The sequence below is a fragment of the Erythrolamprus reginae genome, chromosome 2 (assembly GCF_031021105.1).
Source record: "Erythrolamprus reginae isolate rEryReg1 chromosome 2, rEryReg1.hap1, whole genome shotgun sequence".
NCBI lineage: Eukaryota > Metazoa > Chordata > Lepidosauria > Squamata > Dipsadidae > Erythrolamprus > Erythrolamprus reginae.
The window spans coordinates 270,655,022-270,674,608 of record NC_091951.1 but is presented as its reverse complement, the minus strand read 5'-3'; the positions used below and the strand labels follow the sequence as shown (position 1 = coordinate 270,674,608).

The 19,587-nt window shown below is 38.1% G+C and overlaps 1 protein-coding gene across 2 annotated transcripts in view; it reads right to left on the bottom strand.

Moving 5' to 3' along the window:
* Window positions 1-19,587, bottom strand: part of PUM3 (pumilio RNA binding family member 3) — a 45,755-nt gene that overhangs the window by 17,535 nt on the left and 8,633 nt on the right. For both annotated transcript variants that reach the window (XM_070742601.1, XM_070742603.1), the window contains exons 8-14: window positions 17,683-17,857; window positions 13,752-13,855; window positions 12,304-12,382; window positions 9,714-9,812; window positions 8,193-8,246; window positions 7,482-7,562; window positions 1,486-1,628 (exon numbers count right to left, since the gene is read on the bottom strand). In XM_070742601.1, coding sequence (XP_070598702.1) covers window positions 1,486-1,628; window positions 7,482-7,562; window positions 8,193-8,246; window positions 9,714-9,812; window positions 12,304-12,382; window positions 13,752-13,855; window positions 17,683-17,857 — 735 coding nt within the window. The remainder of the gene's footprint in view (window positions 1-1,485; window positions 1,629-7,481; window positions 7,563-8,192; window positions 8,247-9,713; window positions 9,813-12,303; window positions 12,383-13,751; window positions 13,856-17,682; window positions 17,858-19,587) is intronic.

Here is a 19,587-nt window from a genome sequence, read left to right as displayed (position 1 = left end):
GAGAAAAAATTCATTTGTTTTTCTGTAAGTACAGTGTTCCCTCGATTTTCGCGGGGGATGCGTTCCGAGACCGCCCGCGAAAGTCGAATTTCCGCGAAGTAGAGATGCGGAAGTAAATACACTATTTTTGGCTATGAACAGTATCCCAAGCCTTCCCTTAACACTTTAAACCCCTAAATTACAATTTCCCATTCCCTTAACAACCATTTAGATTATTACTCACCATGTTTATTTATTAAAGTTTATTTTAAAAAAATGTTTTTTAAAGGCAGACGAAAGTTTGGCAATGACATATGACGTCATCGGGCGGGGAAAACCATGGTATAGGGGGGGGAAACCGCAAAGTATTTTTTAATTAATATTTTTGAAAAACCGTGATATAGAAGTTCAGCGAAGTTTGAACCCGCGAAAATCGAGGGAACACTGTATTCTTTCACTGAGGTCTTTAGACACTGGCATTTTCCTGTCTTTCGTAAACTACTCAAGACTCACTTATACCGCCAGGCATGGGGGAGTTGAGACACCTTTCCCCCAGGCTTTTTTATACTTTGTTTTATGTTTGGTATGAATGTGCTGTTTGGTTTTTAAAATAATGATAGGCTTTTATATGTTTTTTAATATTAGATTTGTTCCACTGCTATATTGTTTTTATTGCTGTTGTGAGCCGCCCCGAGTCTTCGGAGAGGGGCAGCATACAAATCTAATAAATAAATTGCTAAAGGCTGACCTCCACCCACAAATTCTGCAGAATCTCCCCTGGATTCAATAACATCACTTAGCCTTGAATAGGTTAGATTCTGTACCCTTGGAAGATTTTTTTTTCCAGAAAAAAATAAGTGATATATGAAGCCAAGATGCAGTTAACCAGATAAAAACAGATAAAATGTAAGAGTATTGAAATGAATACCAAGAAACGAATCTAGTTCGTATTATAACAAGCTGTAGGGAAAGCATAACAGGTATTATTCTGCCAGTGTTGAAATAAACACCTGCTGTTCTTATTTGTCACTTGACTCCCATGGCAATAAACTTATTATTTTACCAAATCCACTGCAAGCAAATGTGATCGAAATCCATAGCAAATTATCCAATGTGAAAGCCACTGTTTCCCACCAAAATGCTACCTTACGCTTTAAAAAAATATACCTTGCTATGCCACCTTTTAAGGTCATTTACACACAACAAAATATACGTCAAATTCCACTTTGCACAGCATTCTTTAGGCCAGTGTTTCCCAACCTTGGCAACTTGAAGATATTTGGACTTCAACTCCCAGAATTCCCCAGCCAGCAAATGCTGGCTGGGGAATTCTGGGAGTTGAAGTCCAAATATCTTCAAGTTGCCAAGTTTGGGAAACACTGCTTTAGGCAGCTGCATAGCTATAATTCAATCAGCTGGGATTTATAAGAGTGAGAAGCAAGCACCTCTTCAGACACAACCGGAGAGGAGAAGACGCAGAAATCTCAAGAAATTGTACCCACGTACCTGTGAGCATTTTCATCACCCTGTTGCAGGATTTTGATTATTGCCGGGGAAAAATATGCTGGGTCCCGTGGACGCAATAGATACAGCAGAACTTTCCTTCCATATTTGTTGTTTATAACAGCGGCTAAATTACTATTCAATTCCTAAGTGTTGCGTAAAAGATAAAACATTCTGTTAGCAATATTTTTTTTCTCAATTTCAGCTTGGGTTTGTTTTGGGTTTTGGGTTTTTTTGCAAAGAAGCCAGTTCTTTTATCCTTATTCAAATGCTACCTATGACTTAATATGCTAATGCTACAAATCATGGACAAGAATTGATTAGCCATAATGATTGATGGGAATAACATTATCACCATTCTCTTCGGAGAGGGGCGGCATACAAATCTAATAAATTATTATTATTATTAATTATTATTATTTTCTTATACAGTAGTACCTCTAGATACGAGCTGCTTCACATGCGAGTATTCCAAGTTACGAGCCATGACGGGAGCGAAATTTCTTTTCGACACCCGAGCTCAAATTCAGGATACGAGCCGAGCTTCCACTAGGTGGCGCAAGAATCCTTGCTTCTGGTTATCTCGGAGGGGAAAAACAAAGTCTAAAGCCATTTTTTCCAGATACGAGTTGTTCGACATACGAGCTCCGTTCTGGAACGAATTAAACTCGTATCTAGAGGTACTACTGTACCCTCCCCATCACATGCTATCTTTTTTTTTTCCATTTCAAAAGCCGTCTTTAGCAACCCTACAGATATTTTTAAGTATGTATGCATGCATGCATGCATGTATGTATGTATGTATGTGTTGGATTTATATACTGCCCCTCTCAGAGGACTCGGGGCGGCTCAACATATCAAAACAACATAACAATACATCTCAAAATCCAGTTAACATGGCTAAAAAAGACTTTTAAATAAATATGAAAGGACAATGCTGTTTCATTTTGCTGTTCACAAGCCTGGCTCACCAGGGGGGAAAAAGAATACATCAGAAGTGTAAAGTCTAATTTAAGATGCTTTCCCTATGACATCATTTCAAAATATTTTGTTTTGTGGCAAAGGAAATTCGATGTTAGTCGAATTTAGTCGAAGGTAAAGATATAAGACTTCAATCATGGTCCCCTTTCTTCAGTTTACCCACTCTAATTTTTAAATCGGCTGTCCTCTAATTTCATTAGAACCGATAGGTGCCTCAAAAAACTGACATCTCACAGCTTCTCCATCAGTGGAAAATTCAAACTCATCAGTTTCACCACTGAATCAGGGCAGCATTTGTTTCAACTTTAACTTGGTAGCATCTAGGTTACTCTGCTAAAGTCAGAAAGCTAAGTATGACCAGACTTGGTTAATATTTGGATAAAAAACCACCAATAAATGTCAAGGGTATAAGTTAAGAAATCAACAATCATCCGGAGACAATACTTCTACTGTAGCCAAGAAAACCATACAGTTATGTCACCAGAAGCTGAACTCAATTCAATAGTATCTGTATCACCTTTGTATCTGTATCACTTTTTACTGGAAAACTCAAATATGACAATAGCTAAGTGGTGTTCAGCAAACAGACTGAGAGAGAAATTTCAAACCCGTACATATTCAAGACATGCACAGCAGTGGTGAAAACCAATTTTTTTTTTTTTACTACCGCTTCTGTGGCTATAAAAAGAAAGTTACAAGGTGGTTGCTCTGAGATGATCTAAAAAACTTCTAAAACATCAAAAGTTATTGCCACTTTGATTAAGATGTCCCTTTAAAATGAATTATTAGCCACATACCTGATCTCTCTCTCTCTGTGCTGATTTACAAACAGCGTATCTGCTAAAATAGCCTTTTAATTTTTACATTAATACATGTTAAGGTAGACATTTTTAGCTGCAGAGGCAGACAAACAACTAACCATGGAGGGCATTTACTGACCACTGGCATCATGGACACAAACTGTTTCAACTCCTACCCTCGAAACGTCGCTACAGAGCACTGCGCATCAAGACAACCAGACACAAGAACAGTTTTTTCTCAAATGCCATCACTCTGCTAAACAAATAATTCCCTCCACACTGTCAAACTTTTTACTAAGTCTGCACTTCTATTTCTACTAGTTTTTTCTCATCATTCCTACCATCCTTTTCCTCCCACTTAGGACTGTATGACTGTAACTTGTTGCTTGAATCCTAAATTTTTTATTAACATTGTTTCTTCATTGCTTATTTGACCCTTATGACAATCATTAAGTGTTGTACCACATGATTCTTGACAAATGTATATTTTATTTTATGTACACTGAGAGCATATGCACCAAGACAAATTCTTTGTGTGTCCAATCACACTTGGCCAATAAAGAATTATTTATTATTTATTCAATTTATGCCGCCCTTCTCCTTAGACTCAGAGCGGCTTACAACAAGTTAGCAATAGCACTTTTTAACAGAGCCAGCCTATTGCCCCCACAATCCGGCTCCTCATTTTACCCACCTTGGAAGGATGGAAGGCTGAGTCAACCTTGAGCCGGTGATGAGATTTGAACCGCTGACCTTCAGATCTATAGTCAGCTTCAGTGGCCTGCAGTAATTCTATTCTATTCTATAAGGTATGGCCTTCAAGGACAGGAGGAAGAATTGCAGCCAAAGCTGCAGTCAGATAAGAAGGTCTTGAATCTGGGCCAATAAATCAATCTGAGTAAATGTCTCGGACAAGCAGGATTCTGTTACTACAGTTATTACAATAAAAGGAGTCTTGACCTAAATGGCAAGTTTACTCTACTTTGTTGGGCTGACAGTAATAAATAAACCATCACAAGCAGTGTGTGTGTGTGTGTGTGTGTATGAGTGTGTGTGTAATAGACTGAACTGCTAGTGATTCGTCTACTGCATTCTATCACTGCAGAAAGAAATCCACTATATCCTTAAAACCCACCTCTGCCATCAGGCATGGGGGAACTGAGATATTCTTTCTCCCTAGGCCTTTACAATTCTTGTATGCTATGAGTGTATGTATGGATGTTTGGTTTTACAATAAGGGTTGTTAGTTGTTTTAGTATTGGATTTACATGCTGTTTTTTGTTACTGTTGTTAGCCGCCCCGAGTCTACGGAGAGGGCGGCATACAAATCCAATCAATCAATCAATCAATAAATAAATAAATAAATAAAAGATCCTTGCTTGAAAGCTCCATGAAGACAAAAGAGGAATATAGAAGACATGTCAAGGATCCTCCATACTCAGCATGGTTCCTATTTGGCCACTGGATCTTGAATGAGGACAATGGGAGACTTGTGGATTTTAATTCCAAGGATTCTAGGACCTGAAGTCCACAATTGTTAGTTATCAAGCTTGGACAGCCCAGTCCAGGGGTCCCCAAACTTTTTACACAGGGGGCCAGTTTACTGTCCCTCAGACTGTTGGAGGGCCGGACTATAAAAAAAACCTATGAACAAATCCCTATGCACACTGCACAAATCTTATTTAAAGTAAAAAACAAAATGGGAACAAATACAATATTTAAAATAAAGAAGTAATTAAATAATTAAGTAATAAAGTAATTTATACTTCTTTATTAACAAGTAAATTTAAACTTAAATCAACAAACTCCCTCCATTTCTCCTTCCTTCCCTCCCTCCCTCCTTCCTCTCCGCTTCTCTCTTCCCTCTCTCTTTTCTTCCTTCTCTCTCATTTGTTTCATTTTCCTCTCCCTCATTTTCTCATTTTTCTCTTTTCTCTCTCTCTCACTCACTCTTTCCATCTATCCCCCTTTCTCTCTTCCTCTCTATCTCTCCCTCTTTCTCTCTCTTTCTTTCTCTGTCCCTCTCTCTCTTTCTCTCTTTCTTTCTCTCTCCCTCTTTGTATCTCTCCCTCTTTCTCTCTCTCTCTCCCTCTCTCTCTATCTCCCTCCTATCCTCCCCGCCCCTTGCCTCTGTACCACCTCCTCGCTCAGCAGCAGACCGCGGTGAGTTGACAGGAGATTCGGGAGCTTATTATATCTATTGATAAAATCTCGTGGGCTGCCGCAGGCCGGATAAATTGCCTCAGTGGGCCGCATCTGGCCCCCGGGCCGTAGTTTGGGGACCGCTGGCCCAGTCCATGGAGAGAAAATCCTAAGCACTTGTCTCATATTCTTTGTTTGCCTTCTGTCATCTTTTTTATTTCAAGATATACTGTATTTTTGGAGTATAAGACACAGCCTTTCTTCCCCCCCCCCTTAAAAAAGGCTGAAAATCTGGGTGCGTCTTATACTTTGAATGTAGCTTTTTCGAAGCCTTTCCCCCCCCCAGCCCTCACCAGGTGCTAATGGGTTTGCAGGCTTTTTTTCATTGCTATTCTCTCCGTAGAATGTTTTTTTCCAACCTTATATTTTTGCAGGATTTTTTTCATTGCTACTCACTCCGAATAAGGGTTTTTTCAACCCAACCAGGGGATAAAATAATGTGCTGAAGCTGACCAAATTAAAGACGCTAGCCAGATGAATACCTGGTAGGCAGATTCCCCCACCCCCTTATTTTCATTCCCAACAATTAAGGTACATCTTAAACTCCGAAAAATACGGTAAATGAAAGCATTAAAGTGCCCCAATATTTTAATCCACCACATAATCCTTCATTGGTACACCGAAATACAATTTTAAAATTTCTACTACAAAAGAAAAAAAAAGAATGGAAAAAAAGTATTATTTCACCTAAATGGCCAAGAATAGTGATGGGCGAACCCAACGGTGTTCAGGTTCGGCAAGTTCGGATGAACTTTACGCAAAATTCAGCTGAACCCGAACCGGAAATCCCTCCCATGAAGAGATTCCGGGAGCGGAGCTTTGACGTCACCGGCAGGTTGCTAAGGACGCCAAGGTGATCACCGCCTGGATTCCATGGAATCCAGGAAGTGATCACCTTGGCGTCCTTAGCAACCTGCCGGTGACGTCAGAGCTCCGAACGCCGAACACAACCCTGAACCTTGCCCGAAGTTTGAAAAAAATTCAGGTTCGTGTTCGGTATACAGTGTTCCCTCGATTTTTGCAGGGGATGCGTTACGAGACTGCCCGCAAAAGTCGAATTTCCATGAAGTAGAAATGCGGAAGTAAATACACTATTTTTGGCTATGAACAGTATCCCAAGCCTTCCCTTAACACTTTAAAAACCCCTAAATTACAATTTCCCATTCCCTTAGCAACCATTTAGATTATTACTCACCATGTTTATTTATTAAAGTTTATTTTAAAAAATGTTTTTTAAAGGCAGATGAAAGTTTGGCAATGACATATGACATCATCGGGCGGGAAAACCCATGGTATAGGGGAAAAAACTGCAAAGTATTTTTTTAATTAAGATTTTTGAAAAACAGTGGTATAGACGTTCCGCAAAGTTCAAACCCGCAAAAATCAAGGGAACACTGCACCGAACACCGCAAAATTTGGTACGGACCCGAATTGTGTGGGTTCGGTTCGCCCATCACTAGCCCAGAAGCCAACCGCCACAACAATAACTTGGATAATTCATTTTTCATTTTAAACAACAAAATGAATACAAGGAGTCCTCGACTTACAACAGTTTCATTTAGGACAACAGCACTGAAAGACCTGATTTAGGATTGTTTTTTCAGTTATGATCTTTTCAGCATCCCCATAATTATGTGATCAAAATTCAGATGCTAGGCAACTGGTTCGTATTTATGACGGCTGCAGTGTCTCGGGGTCATGTGATCACCTTTTGCAACTTTCTAACAAGCAAAGTCTATGGGGAAGCCAGGTTCACTCAATAAGTGGGTTACTAACTTCCCACCTGGAGCAATTCACTTAACAACTGTGGCAAGAAAGGTGGTAAAATTGGGCAAAACTCACTTAATAAATGTCTCACTTAACAACATAAATTTTGGATTTAATCGTGGTCGTAAATTGAGGACTAACCTGCAGTGTATATAATGTTTGTATAAAAGCAATGGAATTTCCTACATTACTTATATTATCTGCTGGGTGAATGATTAAAAATGATAATTGGAAATCGTATTTACTTACAGATATAATCAATTGTTTCACAAGTTTAGTATCATCAATGCAGTCAAATGCTGCCGGCAAAACCAAATGTGAAAATTCACCCTGAAACAGGATTCAAAAATTACAAATATAAGACAAAAGCCAAAACAATTCTTGAACACTAGTTCCTAATTATCCAAAGTGATCATTCATCTTATTTATTTTAACAGGTTTTTTTTTGCTAAAATATTTAAACAAGGTGGTTCTTCAAAGAAAAAAACAACAATCCAGCCCACCAAAATATCAAACCTCTCAAACGTCTTATATAAAGCTAAATTCCAATGCTCATTTATTTAAAATTAGCAAGTAAACTCTGTGAGACTTATTCCTCAGTAAATTTGCTAATGATTATCTTTCTGGATACCATTTTTAAAAAATATATTAAACAAATTGTATTGATTTCTTGCCACATAATTTCTTTTAAATTTATCAACATTTCTTAAAACTCTTCCTTAAACACATGTATTGGCGATGTTTACATATATGTAACAAAATTACAAACATAATTGTCACTATTAATTTCTTCTGAATTCATATTGGAGTAAAACAGTATTCCAGAAATGAGAACATGAGTGAAAATCTAAATTTACATTGAAGGAAACACTACTGAATACAAATAAGTTTATTTCTAAGTAAGCATAAATTAAGATTGCACTGTAAGAGATTCCAATGTGACACATTAAAAATACTCACTGTAGCTATTTTTTCAACATACGTCTTCATTGTTTTTACAATCACTTTTCTGTCCTAAATAGCATGAAATGAAAAAGTAATGTGAAGCTTCACACTTTAAAATACATTTAATATAATATGCTATGAAATCAGGCTGCTGTCTTTAAAAATTATCAGAATGAAATACAATATTTAGGAATCTATATCTGGATAGACATCCACAAGAGCAGTTGGAAACCATCTTTATACTGTAATATAAGCAACTAACCCTCTGCTTCTTTCAATCTTCAAATCATTATATAAGTGAAATACGTATAATGCTTCATGTTTCATATTCTACTCTTTATGTCAGTCTGTATATCAGTCATGCAAGCCTAGGTTAAGACTGTAACGAAATAAATTACTGTTTCCTTCAGAACTGTTCAATTAGCAAAACTGTTCAATTAGTTCAATTATGAACTTCCCAGAACTATTCAATTAGCAAATAGCATGAGCATTTTCCTTTCTTAATTTCTGCTTTTATCTTTTCCTACTTTTTCTTAATATATGTTCAATGGTTTTCTTTATGCTTACACATTAAACAAACTTTGTTAAGGTTTCCCAACGTTAACAACTCTTAAGAAATCTGGGCTTCAACTCCCAGAATTATCCAACTAGCCTTGGCTGGCTTGGGAATTCTGGGAGTTGAAGTCCACCACCATTAAAAGTTGTCAAACTTGGGAAACCCTGCATTAAACAAAATATATAATCACACACACACACACACACACACACACATATATATATATATAGACACACACACACACACATTGGTACCTCGTGATACGAACCCCTCGTGATACGAACTTTCCGATATACGAACCCAGGGTTCAGAAATTTTTTGCCTCTTCTTCCAAACTTTTTCTGTCTTACGAACCCGCCGCCCGAACGCCGAACCTGGAAGTTCAGCAAAAGTTCGAGTTCGGGCGGCCGCCGAGAAGCCCCACCGCCCGGCTGTCGCCTTTTGAAACAGCCTGGGGGGCTTTCTTGGCGTTCTCCCGAACACCGAACCCGGAAGTTCGGCAAAAGTTTGGGTTCGGCGTTCGGGTTCAGGAGGACGCTGAGAAGCCCCGCCGCCCGGCTGTCAGCTTTTCAAAAGAGCCGCAGAGCTGTCGGGCCGGTCGGGAGGCTCAAACAGAGGTGGGGAATCCCAATAGGGAATTCCATGGGCGGAGCTTTGACGTCACAAAGACGTCCTTCCTGGAGTCCATGTTTCGGCCGGCCAGGAAGGACGTCTATATATATATATATATATATATCTACTATGAATCAATCTATATCTTTGGATAAGTTAAAGTTGGTAATAGACTGAACCCAACCCCTAAACTAACCACTCAACTTATCCTTTTTGGTGCTTCTCAAAAACTAATTCCAACAAGGGCATGGACGTTTCTCTATGTGAAACAGTTGTCAAAATATACTGCATTTTTGATTGCTGCATCTGAGATAACCAGTTCACCCCAATGCATAATGAAAGATGTTCTACACAAATATGCACAATACCTTGGGAGTCCCATGCCACAAGCAGTGCATGGCTACCCTGGCGCCATCATGGGTGTGTGCCAAATAAATGACAGCTTCTCTAATTGCTTCAATCATTTCCTAGAGACAGAGAATATTGTTTTAGGGAACAGTTTCAACAACCCACCATTGTCTCCAGTAAATAAAACTTATTTAATCTTCAGTGCTTTCTCTCACAACAATACTGGTAATTGGTTTAGGTATTGGGCAATCTGTATTACTTCCTCTACACCCTTTAAATCAGTGTTTCCCAACCTTGGCAACTTGAAGATATCTGGACTTCAACTCCCAGAATTCCCCAGCCAGCGAATGCTGGCTGGGGAATTCTGGGAGTTGAAGTCCAGATATCTTCAAGTTGCCACGGTTGGGAAACACTGCTTTAAATAATAGCCCTGTTCCTAACCTTGAATCAATGCCTGCTTTCTAAAAGAAAAGTTTAATTTGGTGTGGAATCTGTTAACTCCCAACTTCACTATTCCAGGTTTCTAGGCCCCGCATCACATTTTACACATAAAAACTAAGTTGTATTAACAAAAGCATGCATGAAGAAAGAATTTCATTTATTTGTAAATATGACACAGAAAAAAAAACCTTTAGACAATTTAATGTAAGGTGACTGGCTTCCGTTTCAGTTATAAGTGACTAAGATGTGCCAGGAAGTAGAACCGGATATACATCCTATTGAAAAAACAGCAAAGGAACACTCCGAGTGTAGTGAGGTTGTCAGACCTGACTCAGCAAGCAAAGCTGCGTAGATTCAAACCAAAATATCCTTGGCTGGACTGGATTATTTTGTTGTTGCTGCTATTATTGGAAAGCCCAAACTTTTTTTTTGGGGGGGGGGGAGACAGCACTAAGTATCTTGCATGACATTTACCGTATTTTTGGAGTACAGTGATCCCTCGATTATCGCGAGGGTTCCGTTCCAAGACCCCTCGCGATAATCGATTTTTCGCGATGTAGGGGCCGAATCGGGGTTTCCCCTTTGCGTGGGCGGGGGGAAAACCCCGATCTTCGTCTGCTCGCTGCTGCTGCGCTGCCGAGCAGATCAGCTGCTGGGCGGCCGAAGGAACCTTCCCTGGGTCTTCCTCGCTGATGCCCCCGCTCGCCCGCCCGCCGCCCGCCAGCAAGAGGGGGAGAGATAGAGAAAGAGAGAGAAGGAAAGAAAGAGATGAGAGAGGGAGGAAGAGAGTGTGAGAGAGGAAGAAGCAAGATAGAGAAAGAGAGAGAGAAAGAAAGATGAGAAAGGAAGAGAGTGACGTCATCGGGTGGGAAAAATCGCGATATAGCGTTTCGCGAAGATCGAGATCGCGAAAATCGAGGGATCACTGTATAACAGACCTTTTTCCTCTCTAAAAGAGGCTGATAATTTGGGTGCGTCTTATACTCTGAATGTAGCTCCCCCATTCCCAGTCCTAACTAGGTGCTAACAATCTTCTCAGCTCTTACTCTGCAGGCTCTTTCATTGTTTCTTCTGCAAAGAATGTTTTCCAAGCCCTAAGTCTTTCCAGGTTTTTTTTTCATTGCTCTAACTTGCTCCGAAGAAGTATCTTTCCAGCCCTAACCAAGTGCTAATGATGTTCCTAACTCTTAATGGCTTGCAAGCTCTTTCATTGTTACTCTCTGCGAAGGATGTTTTCCAAACCCTGTATTTGTAGGTTGTTTATTCCCCCATTCTCTACTTGTGCCAAATGTTTCTTTCCAGCCCTAATCCGGTATTAACAATGCTCCTAGCTCTTACCGGCTTGCAAGCTCTTTCATTGTTACTCTCTACAAAGAATGTTTTCAAAGCCCTAAGTCTTTGCAGGGTTTTTCCCCCTTGCTCTAACTTGCTCCGAATAAGTTTCTTTCCAGCACTAACCAGGTACTAACAATGTTCCCAGCTCTTACCGGCTTGCAAGCCCTTTCATTGTTACTCTCTGCAAAGAATGTTTTCCAAACCCTGTCTTTGTAGTTTGTTTCCCCCCCCCCCCCCCATTCTCTACTTGTGCCAAATATTTCTTTCCAGCCCTAATCAGGTATTAACAATGCTCCTAGCTCTTACCGGCTTGCAAGCTCTTTCATTGTTACTCTCTATGAAGAATGTTTTCCAAGCCCTAAGTCTTTGCAGGGTTTTTTCCATTGCTCTACTTGCTCTGAATGTTTCTTTCCAGGTGCTAATGATGTTCCCAGCTCTTACTGGCTTGCAAGCTCTTTTATTGTTACTTTCTCCAAATAAAGTTTTTTTAAAGCCCTAACCAGGGGATAAAATAATGTGCTGAAGCTGAACAGACTAAGGATGCTAGCCAGATGAATACCTGGTAAGCAGATTCTTTTCCCTATTTTCTTCCCTCAAAAGTAAGGTGTGTCTTATTCTCCGAAAAATATGATATATGGTATATGTATGTGTATATATCAAGTAAGGGTATGGCTAGCTGAAGAGAGCAAAATAACTTGAAATAGATCTATACTAGTCTCCCTTCCTTTTCATTATCAGCAAAAATATGGTAAACTCTATTTAACATGAAAACAGATTAAAAACATATGTAATGAATGTATTCACGTAAATACAGGTTAATGGATAAATACTTACAGATCTCTGTTTAGGGACAGCGTAAGTAAAAAAATCCAAAAAAACTTTATGTACCAATGAATGCTTTATTACAGCTTCTCTGTAAAGGGAAAAAGAAGACTATATAAAAAAGAACTATGTATTTACTGGATATAAAATATTTGCAATAACACAAAGAATGGCATTTGCCACATATTTTCATTTCTAAAATCCCCTGATCCAAGATGGCGCCGATGACAGCTGCCTCAATGAAATGCTCTCAAATGGTTTCTTTATTTTCTATTATTCTCTGCGGTTCTCTACAGATTTCATACTCACGAGACCATCTGCTAAGAATTAAGCAATGTTTCCTTCATGAGCAGCTGTCCGTAACACCCCCCACTACCACCGCCACATCTTTACAAATTTATTTATTTATTTATTCGATTTTTATGCCGCCCTTCTCCTTAGACTCAGGGCAGCTTACAACATGTTAGCAATAGCACTTTTTAACTGAGCCAGCCTATTGCCCCCACAATCCGGGTCCTCATTTTACCCACCTCGGAAGGATGGAAGGCTGAATCAACCTTGAGCCGGTATTGAGATTTGAACTGCTGACCTCCAGATCTATAGTCAGCTTCAGTGGCCTGCAGTACAGCACTCTACCTGCTGCGCCACCCCGGCTCTCTATAATCTATAAATTCTAACACAGGAGGAAGCTAATTCCCTGGAACTATGGATCACCAAAAGTAGACAACAGAGACGGAGAGATAAAAGGGCAGGAATCTTAATTATATTAAGGACTAGGGGACAGCTAGAAACAAGAACATTTTTTCCCTAACACCATCACTCTGCTAAACAAATAATTACACCACCACTATCAAACTATTCACTAAGGCTACATTACTATCACTATTAGTCTTCTTATGGTTTACCCATGTGCTCCCACTTCTAACTGCAACTTGGCTGCTTGTATCCTTATATATTATATATATTAATATTGACAGTTTCCTAATTGCTTATTTGTACCCTATGACAATCATTAAGTGTTGTACCTTATGATTATTGACAAATGTATCTAGTCTTTTTATGTACGTTAAGAGCATATGCACCAAAGACAAATTCCTAGTGTGTCCAATCACACTTGCCCAATAAAGAATTCTATTTTATTCTATTTGTGGTTGGATCAAGACAGTAATTTCAGAGGAAAAGCTTCAGTGGGATCTAAGCAGGCTGGAAGCAGAAATTGTCTATCCATTTTGTGTGGGGTGGGAGTAAAGAAAGACATAATAGGTGTAAGAATTTGGGTTTTATAGGGATGGGAGAATTTCCCATAAAGTCAACAGGTTTTCATTAGATCTTTACACCATAATGAAAATATCCTGCTGTGATTAGTAGAGAGATCACCATTTCAAATGGATTTAAGGAAAATCCTTTAAAACAGAATTTCAATTATTCAAGCATTCAAGCAGTTGTACATTTCTTCTTACTTTTGAGCCATTGGGGTAAGGATCTGTTTCATCTCATCCATAATGGCTTCTCGCTTTTCGGGCTGAATTTCTAGCACTTTACCCAAGGTGGATTGATCGACTGTCTGAAACAAGACAGAAAAATGTATAGAACCAAAACAATGAAGAAAACAAAATTATAGTCAGCTGTGACTTAATCTGCAACTCTGACTTTGCTGGATTAATTCAAAGGCTCTAGAACCTCAGGCAAAACAAATCAATTGGGAAGAACTACTTGAGTAGGAACTACTACCCTGTTTCCCCGAAAATAAGTCACCCCCGAAAGTAAGACGTAGGTTTCATAGAATTTCCTAATATAAGGCATCCCCCGAAAGTAAGACGTAGGACGTGTTTCATTTTGCAGCATTCCCGAACAGAACATATATAAGATATATTTGAAGAAAGCATAATTGTTGTACATGGAAATAACGGTATGGTAGTAGTAAGAAATTCTTGATACGATTCACAGTTGGTCTGGTTATGCTGGTTTGTGATGACAACTACTGTACAGTATATAATAAATGTTTATATTTTTTGTTCAGCAATAAAAGTGAATTCTTCTTCATTAAAAAAAATAAGACATCCCCTGAAAATAAGACGTAGCACATCTTTGGGAGCAAAAATTAATATAAGACGCTGTCTTATTTTCGGGGAAACAGGGGTACATCTGAAATAACTGTATTACAAGGGTTCTTGAAACTGAACTCCTTGAAAAGCTACTATTTACTATGGAGTGCCCAGCCTAACTGCAAAGTGGATACCACACAACAAAGTCACTCTGAACTGACTCTCTGAAAGAAACTTGAGGATCAAAAAATGACATGTAATCATACCCTACTTGATTCAATAAACATATCACAATAAACCTATGAACCTGAAAGGCATCCATAAAAACACTTGCTGCAAAAAAAATAATAACACGGTTGTCCCATAAGAAATTATTAAAGTTATAAAATACTAAAGAATATTATTCTTGAGACTATGATAAACATAATGGCACATATGCAATACCTTCAAAAATACCTCATTAATTGTTAATAGCCTTTTCTAGAATATATCTATCAAAATGTCCAAACTTCCTGTTAACATACTTTCTGTTTAGTATCATACTTTTTGGAGTATAAGATGCACTTTTTTCTTCCCTAAAAGAGGCTGAAAATTTGGGTATATCTTATACTCTGAATGTAGCTTTTTCAAAGTTTTTTTTCAGCCCTAACCAGGTGCTAATGATCTCCTCAGCTCTTACCTTGCAATCTTTTTCATTGTTACTCTCTGCTAAGAATGCTTTTCCAGCCCTAAGTTTTGCAGTTTTTTTTCATTGCTCTACTTGCTCCAAATGTTTGTTTCCAGCCCTAACCAGGTGCTAATGATCTCCTCAGCTCTTACCTTGCAATCTTTTTCATTGTTACTCTCTGCTAAGAATGTTTTTCCAGCCCTAAGTTTTGCAGTTTTTTTTTCATTGGTCTACTTGCTCCAAATGTTTGTTTCCAGCCCTAACCAGGTGCTAATGATCTCCTCAGCTCTTACCTTGCAATCTCTTTCATTGTTACTCTCTGCTAAGAATATTTTTCCAGCCCTAAGTCTTTGCAGGCTTTTTTTCATTGCACGACTTCCTCCAAATATGCCTCTTTAATTTGTCACTCTCTCTGAATAAGGTTTTTTTAAGCCCTAACCAGGGGATAAAATGTGCTGAAACTAACCAGACTGAGGACGCTAGACAGGTGAATACCTGGTAGGCAGATTTCCCCCCCTATTTTCCTCCCCAAAAACTAAGGTGTGTCTTATACTCTGAAAAATACAGTACTTACTATTTAAAAAATATTTACCAACCTGCTTTAGACTTAAGAATTCCGATAAAACAGATTATTGTGTAATGGAATTTATCATTTTAAGTTAAAACAAAGTTTGAAGTATGACACTTCAATTAGAAGTTTCTATTTTTTAAAATTAAAATTACATATGAATGTTAGCCATCTGCTCACTTGTAACAATTTACAACCCATGCTCTACAAAATACTTCTCCTGCCAATATAGGTTATGTTCCAAAATTTTATACCAAGGAGATTAAAATACACAAAAGTTTTCAAGCTGTTGAAATCAACTTTCAGAACAAACGACATGTTAAATTCAACATTTCTGATACGGTCATCGTTGGCTGCATTCGTTTGGATAACTACTATTTTGAGTGCATTTATTTTACTAAAGTTAAAGGTTAATTAAATATGAAAAGATATCCATTTTTTTCACAGCTGAAAAATAAGCTCCATAATTAAGAGATGCGAATTTTTTACAGCCCAAATGTTGTTGGGGGTTTTTTTTTGGGGGGGGGGGTGTTCTTGGTTTCCTAAGTTGGTCTTGACTCCTGGTAGTTGCAGGGAGTTTTCATGGAAATGTTTCCTGGACTCCCCCCACCCTCACTGCCAAACCCTAAAACAATGTTTTTCAAATAGTGGGGCGGGCTCCCCTGGGGAAGCGTAAAGTGATGCTGGGGGGCGTGTGACTCCGGGCAACGTACTTTTTTTGCTGCAGGGAGTAGGGTATTTTTGCACTGAACAATAGCACACAGCACAGAGTATATATGAAGTGCATATAACAAACCCTTAAGAGACACCATGAATTTTTTTTAACAAGGATGAAAAGAAAGGAGGAGACAGAGATAATGCGACAAACTTAAGTCTCCTGAAAACTAAGCTTTGTAATATGACGAAGTGTATATAGGGTTTGGATTCGCTGTGACTACTTTCTGTGAAGAAAGACCAGAATGTTTACTGTGTCAAAAAATGTTGGCAACAAACAGCATGAAGTCAAATAAATTAAAGCGTCACTTAAACACATTACGTGAAATATTTATTTCTAACTGGGGGGGGGGGGGGGGGGAGTAGGAAATAAATAATTGAGAAACACTGCCCTAAAGGAAAAGGACTGGCCCAAAATCATCTACAGGTACTCCCCGACTTACAACAGTTCATTTAGCGACTGTTCAAAGTTGCAACAGCACTGGAAAAAGTTACTTACGACCATTTTTCATACTTATGACCATGCAGCATCCCATGGTCATTTATATTTGGATGCTTGGCAACTGGCTAACATTTGTGATGGTTGCAGTATCCCAGAGTCCTGTGATCCCCTTTTGCAACTTTCTGACAATCAAAGTCTGTAGTTTTATTATCAATGTCTGCCAACGAATGTGGAATGCCTGTCTCTGGTTGATATGACTAAGCAAATCTACTTATTTAATCAGTTTAAAGAAATGATTATTTACTCAGCTTCTGTTTATCTAAGTTAATTAAAACTCTTGTTTGTCTAAAGTAAAAAGTTAATTAGACACTCTTGTTTAGTTAGCAATCACACCTTGATATAATTTGTGTGTATACTACATGTCATATATTAACCATTTAGCATTGTAACTAAATTAGCAAAGTTAATATTTTATACTTGTATACACAAGAAAATTGTTATAAAAATTAAACAACAGTCCAAGAAAGGCAGGGAACTTCTAAACACGTGGCAGCTCTGCTCAGAGAGATCTTTCTTCCTAACTTGGACATGCTTTGCTCAAAAAATCATGTCTCTGTGTTTATGATTTATACAAATGTCCATAGGGAAATCAGATTCACTTAAGAACCGTGTTACTAATTTAACAACAGCAGTGATTCACTTAACAAACGTGGCAAGAAAAATCCAAAAATGGAGCAACTCAATTAACAAAATTGCAACATAAATTTAAAGTTTATGAGAGAAGCTAATGGTTTGTGTGCCCCAAAGAAGCAATGTGTCTTGGAACTAATTTTCCCCCCCGCTGACTTGCCTGCCCTTCCTTTTCTCTCATAATTGAAAAGTCATTTCAGATGTCAGATAGGACTAAGAAAAGCACAAAAAGTTTTTGAAGGAAAATCAGTGTATCAGTAATCACCTTGTAGACCTGGAATGTATTACCATAAAGCTCCTCTGTCAACATGTTCCGCTGTTCGAGAATGGCTTTATCATTGTAGGCGTATTCCACCACTGTGGATGCTTCAGCATGCCGTAACATCTTTTTAACCTCACCTTTAAAGCTTTTGATTATTTCCGCAATTTGTGGCTTTGTTCTATTTCAAAAATAAATACAGCAGATAAAGAGAAAATAGGGACAAAGGAAAATCAACCAAGAGTTTTAACTCAAGAGTGAACTACTTTTTCAGTCTGGAAAATTCATTACAGTGATCCCTCAATTTTCGTGGGTTCGAACTTCGCGAAACGGCTATACCATGGTTTTTCAAAAATATTAATTAAAAAATACTTTGCGGGTTTTTTCCCTATACCATGGTTTTTCCTGCCCGATGATGTCATACGTCATCGCCAAACTTTCGTCCACCTTTAATAAATATTTTTTTAAATAAACTTTAATAAATAAATATGGTGAGTAATAATCTAAATGGTTGCTAAGGGAATGAGAAATTGCAGGGGTTTAAAGTGTTAAGGGAAGGCTTGTGATACTGTTCATAGCCAAAAATAGTGTATTTACTTCCGCATCTCTACTTCGCGGAAATTCGACTTTCGCGGGCGGTCTCGGAACGCATTCCCTGCGAAAATCGAGGGAACACTGTATTTCCAACTTAACCCTGATTCATAGGGTCATAGGGATCATATATAATGATGATATACTACCATCTAGAAGTGAGTCTGACATATCTGGGTCTTTTTTGTTCTGTTTTTCCCCATACATTTGGGGGGGGGGGGTTAATAGTTAAAGGCCACTGTTGGGGAGCCTCATCAGTTTTAGGTTATGTATGCCAAATTTTAGGCAGGATTGGAATTAGCCTTTCACACTAAGAGGAATTTATAAGGAATTTATAAATAGTCAAAGTTACTTTGCACATGAATTGTTCATCCACAAAAGAATGGCATTCCGTTTGGAGTTATTCTGGCAAAGAATCTCATATTTAGAAAAATCAAACCAGCATTTCTCAGATACTGAGCAGGCATCAGAAAAAAAGCAAAAAAAAAAAAAAAAGACCTCACTAAATTATTTCTGAACAAATTTCACAAAAGTGACAGTGATTCTCCGAAGCATGTTTATGAACGTGGTGGAATCATAAAATCGTCCATTTACACTTCTATTTTACAAAGCCCCTTTTAAGACGTTCGACAACAACACAAATCAACAACAGGATGGAAATTTTGGAGCTACACTTGGACACATGTAAGCAGAAGGCCAAAAGCAGCTTTGGAACAGCTGTGTATATCTGAAAATAGAAGTACTTTAAAAATGAAAAATAAATATTTTATAAATGTATCCATGTATTGAAAATTGCTTTCCAAAGATCTGCACAATCTTGTTAAGCTTTGCCCAGAAATTACTGTTATAAAAATAAAGGTATGACTAATGCATACAATTATTACAAACCTGGAATATGAATAACTTTAATTTACAAAAGAGAGCTACACATTGCTAACATTTTTGCTATGTGTTTAGAAGAAGAAAAATGTAACAAAAGAAAGTCAGCAGAATAATTTTTGTTCCCTTATTGCTTTCAGTTCCTTGTATCTTCAATAACAGGGTTTTTTCATTGCTGGGATATCTAGCCTAATTAGGCATATTTTCTGATTTATTTATTTTTTTACATTTACTATTTTGGGTCTGTAATATAGTAAATGATTTAGCTTTACTAGATAAATGGTCAAAGCAATGGAAACTGCAGTTTAATGTTTCCAAATGTAAAATAATGCACTTGGGGAAAAGGAATCCTCAACCTGAGTATTGTATTGACAGTTCTGTGTTAGCAAAAACTTCAGAAAAAAAGGATTTAGGGGTAGTGATTTCTGACAGTCTCAAAAT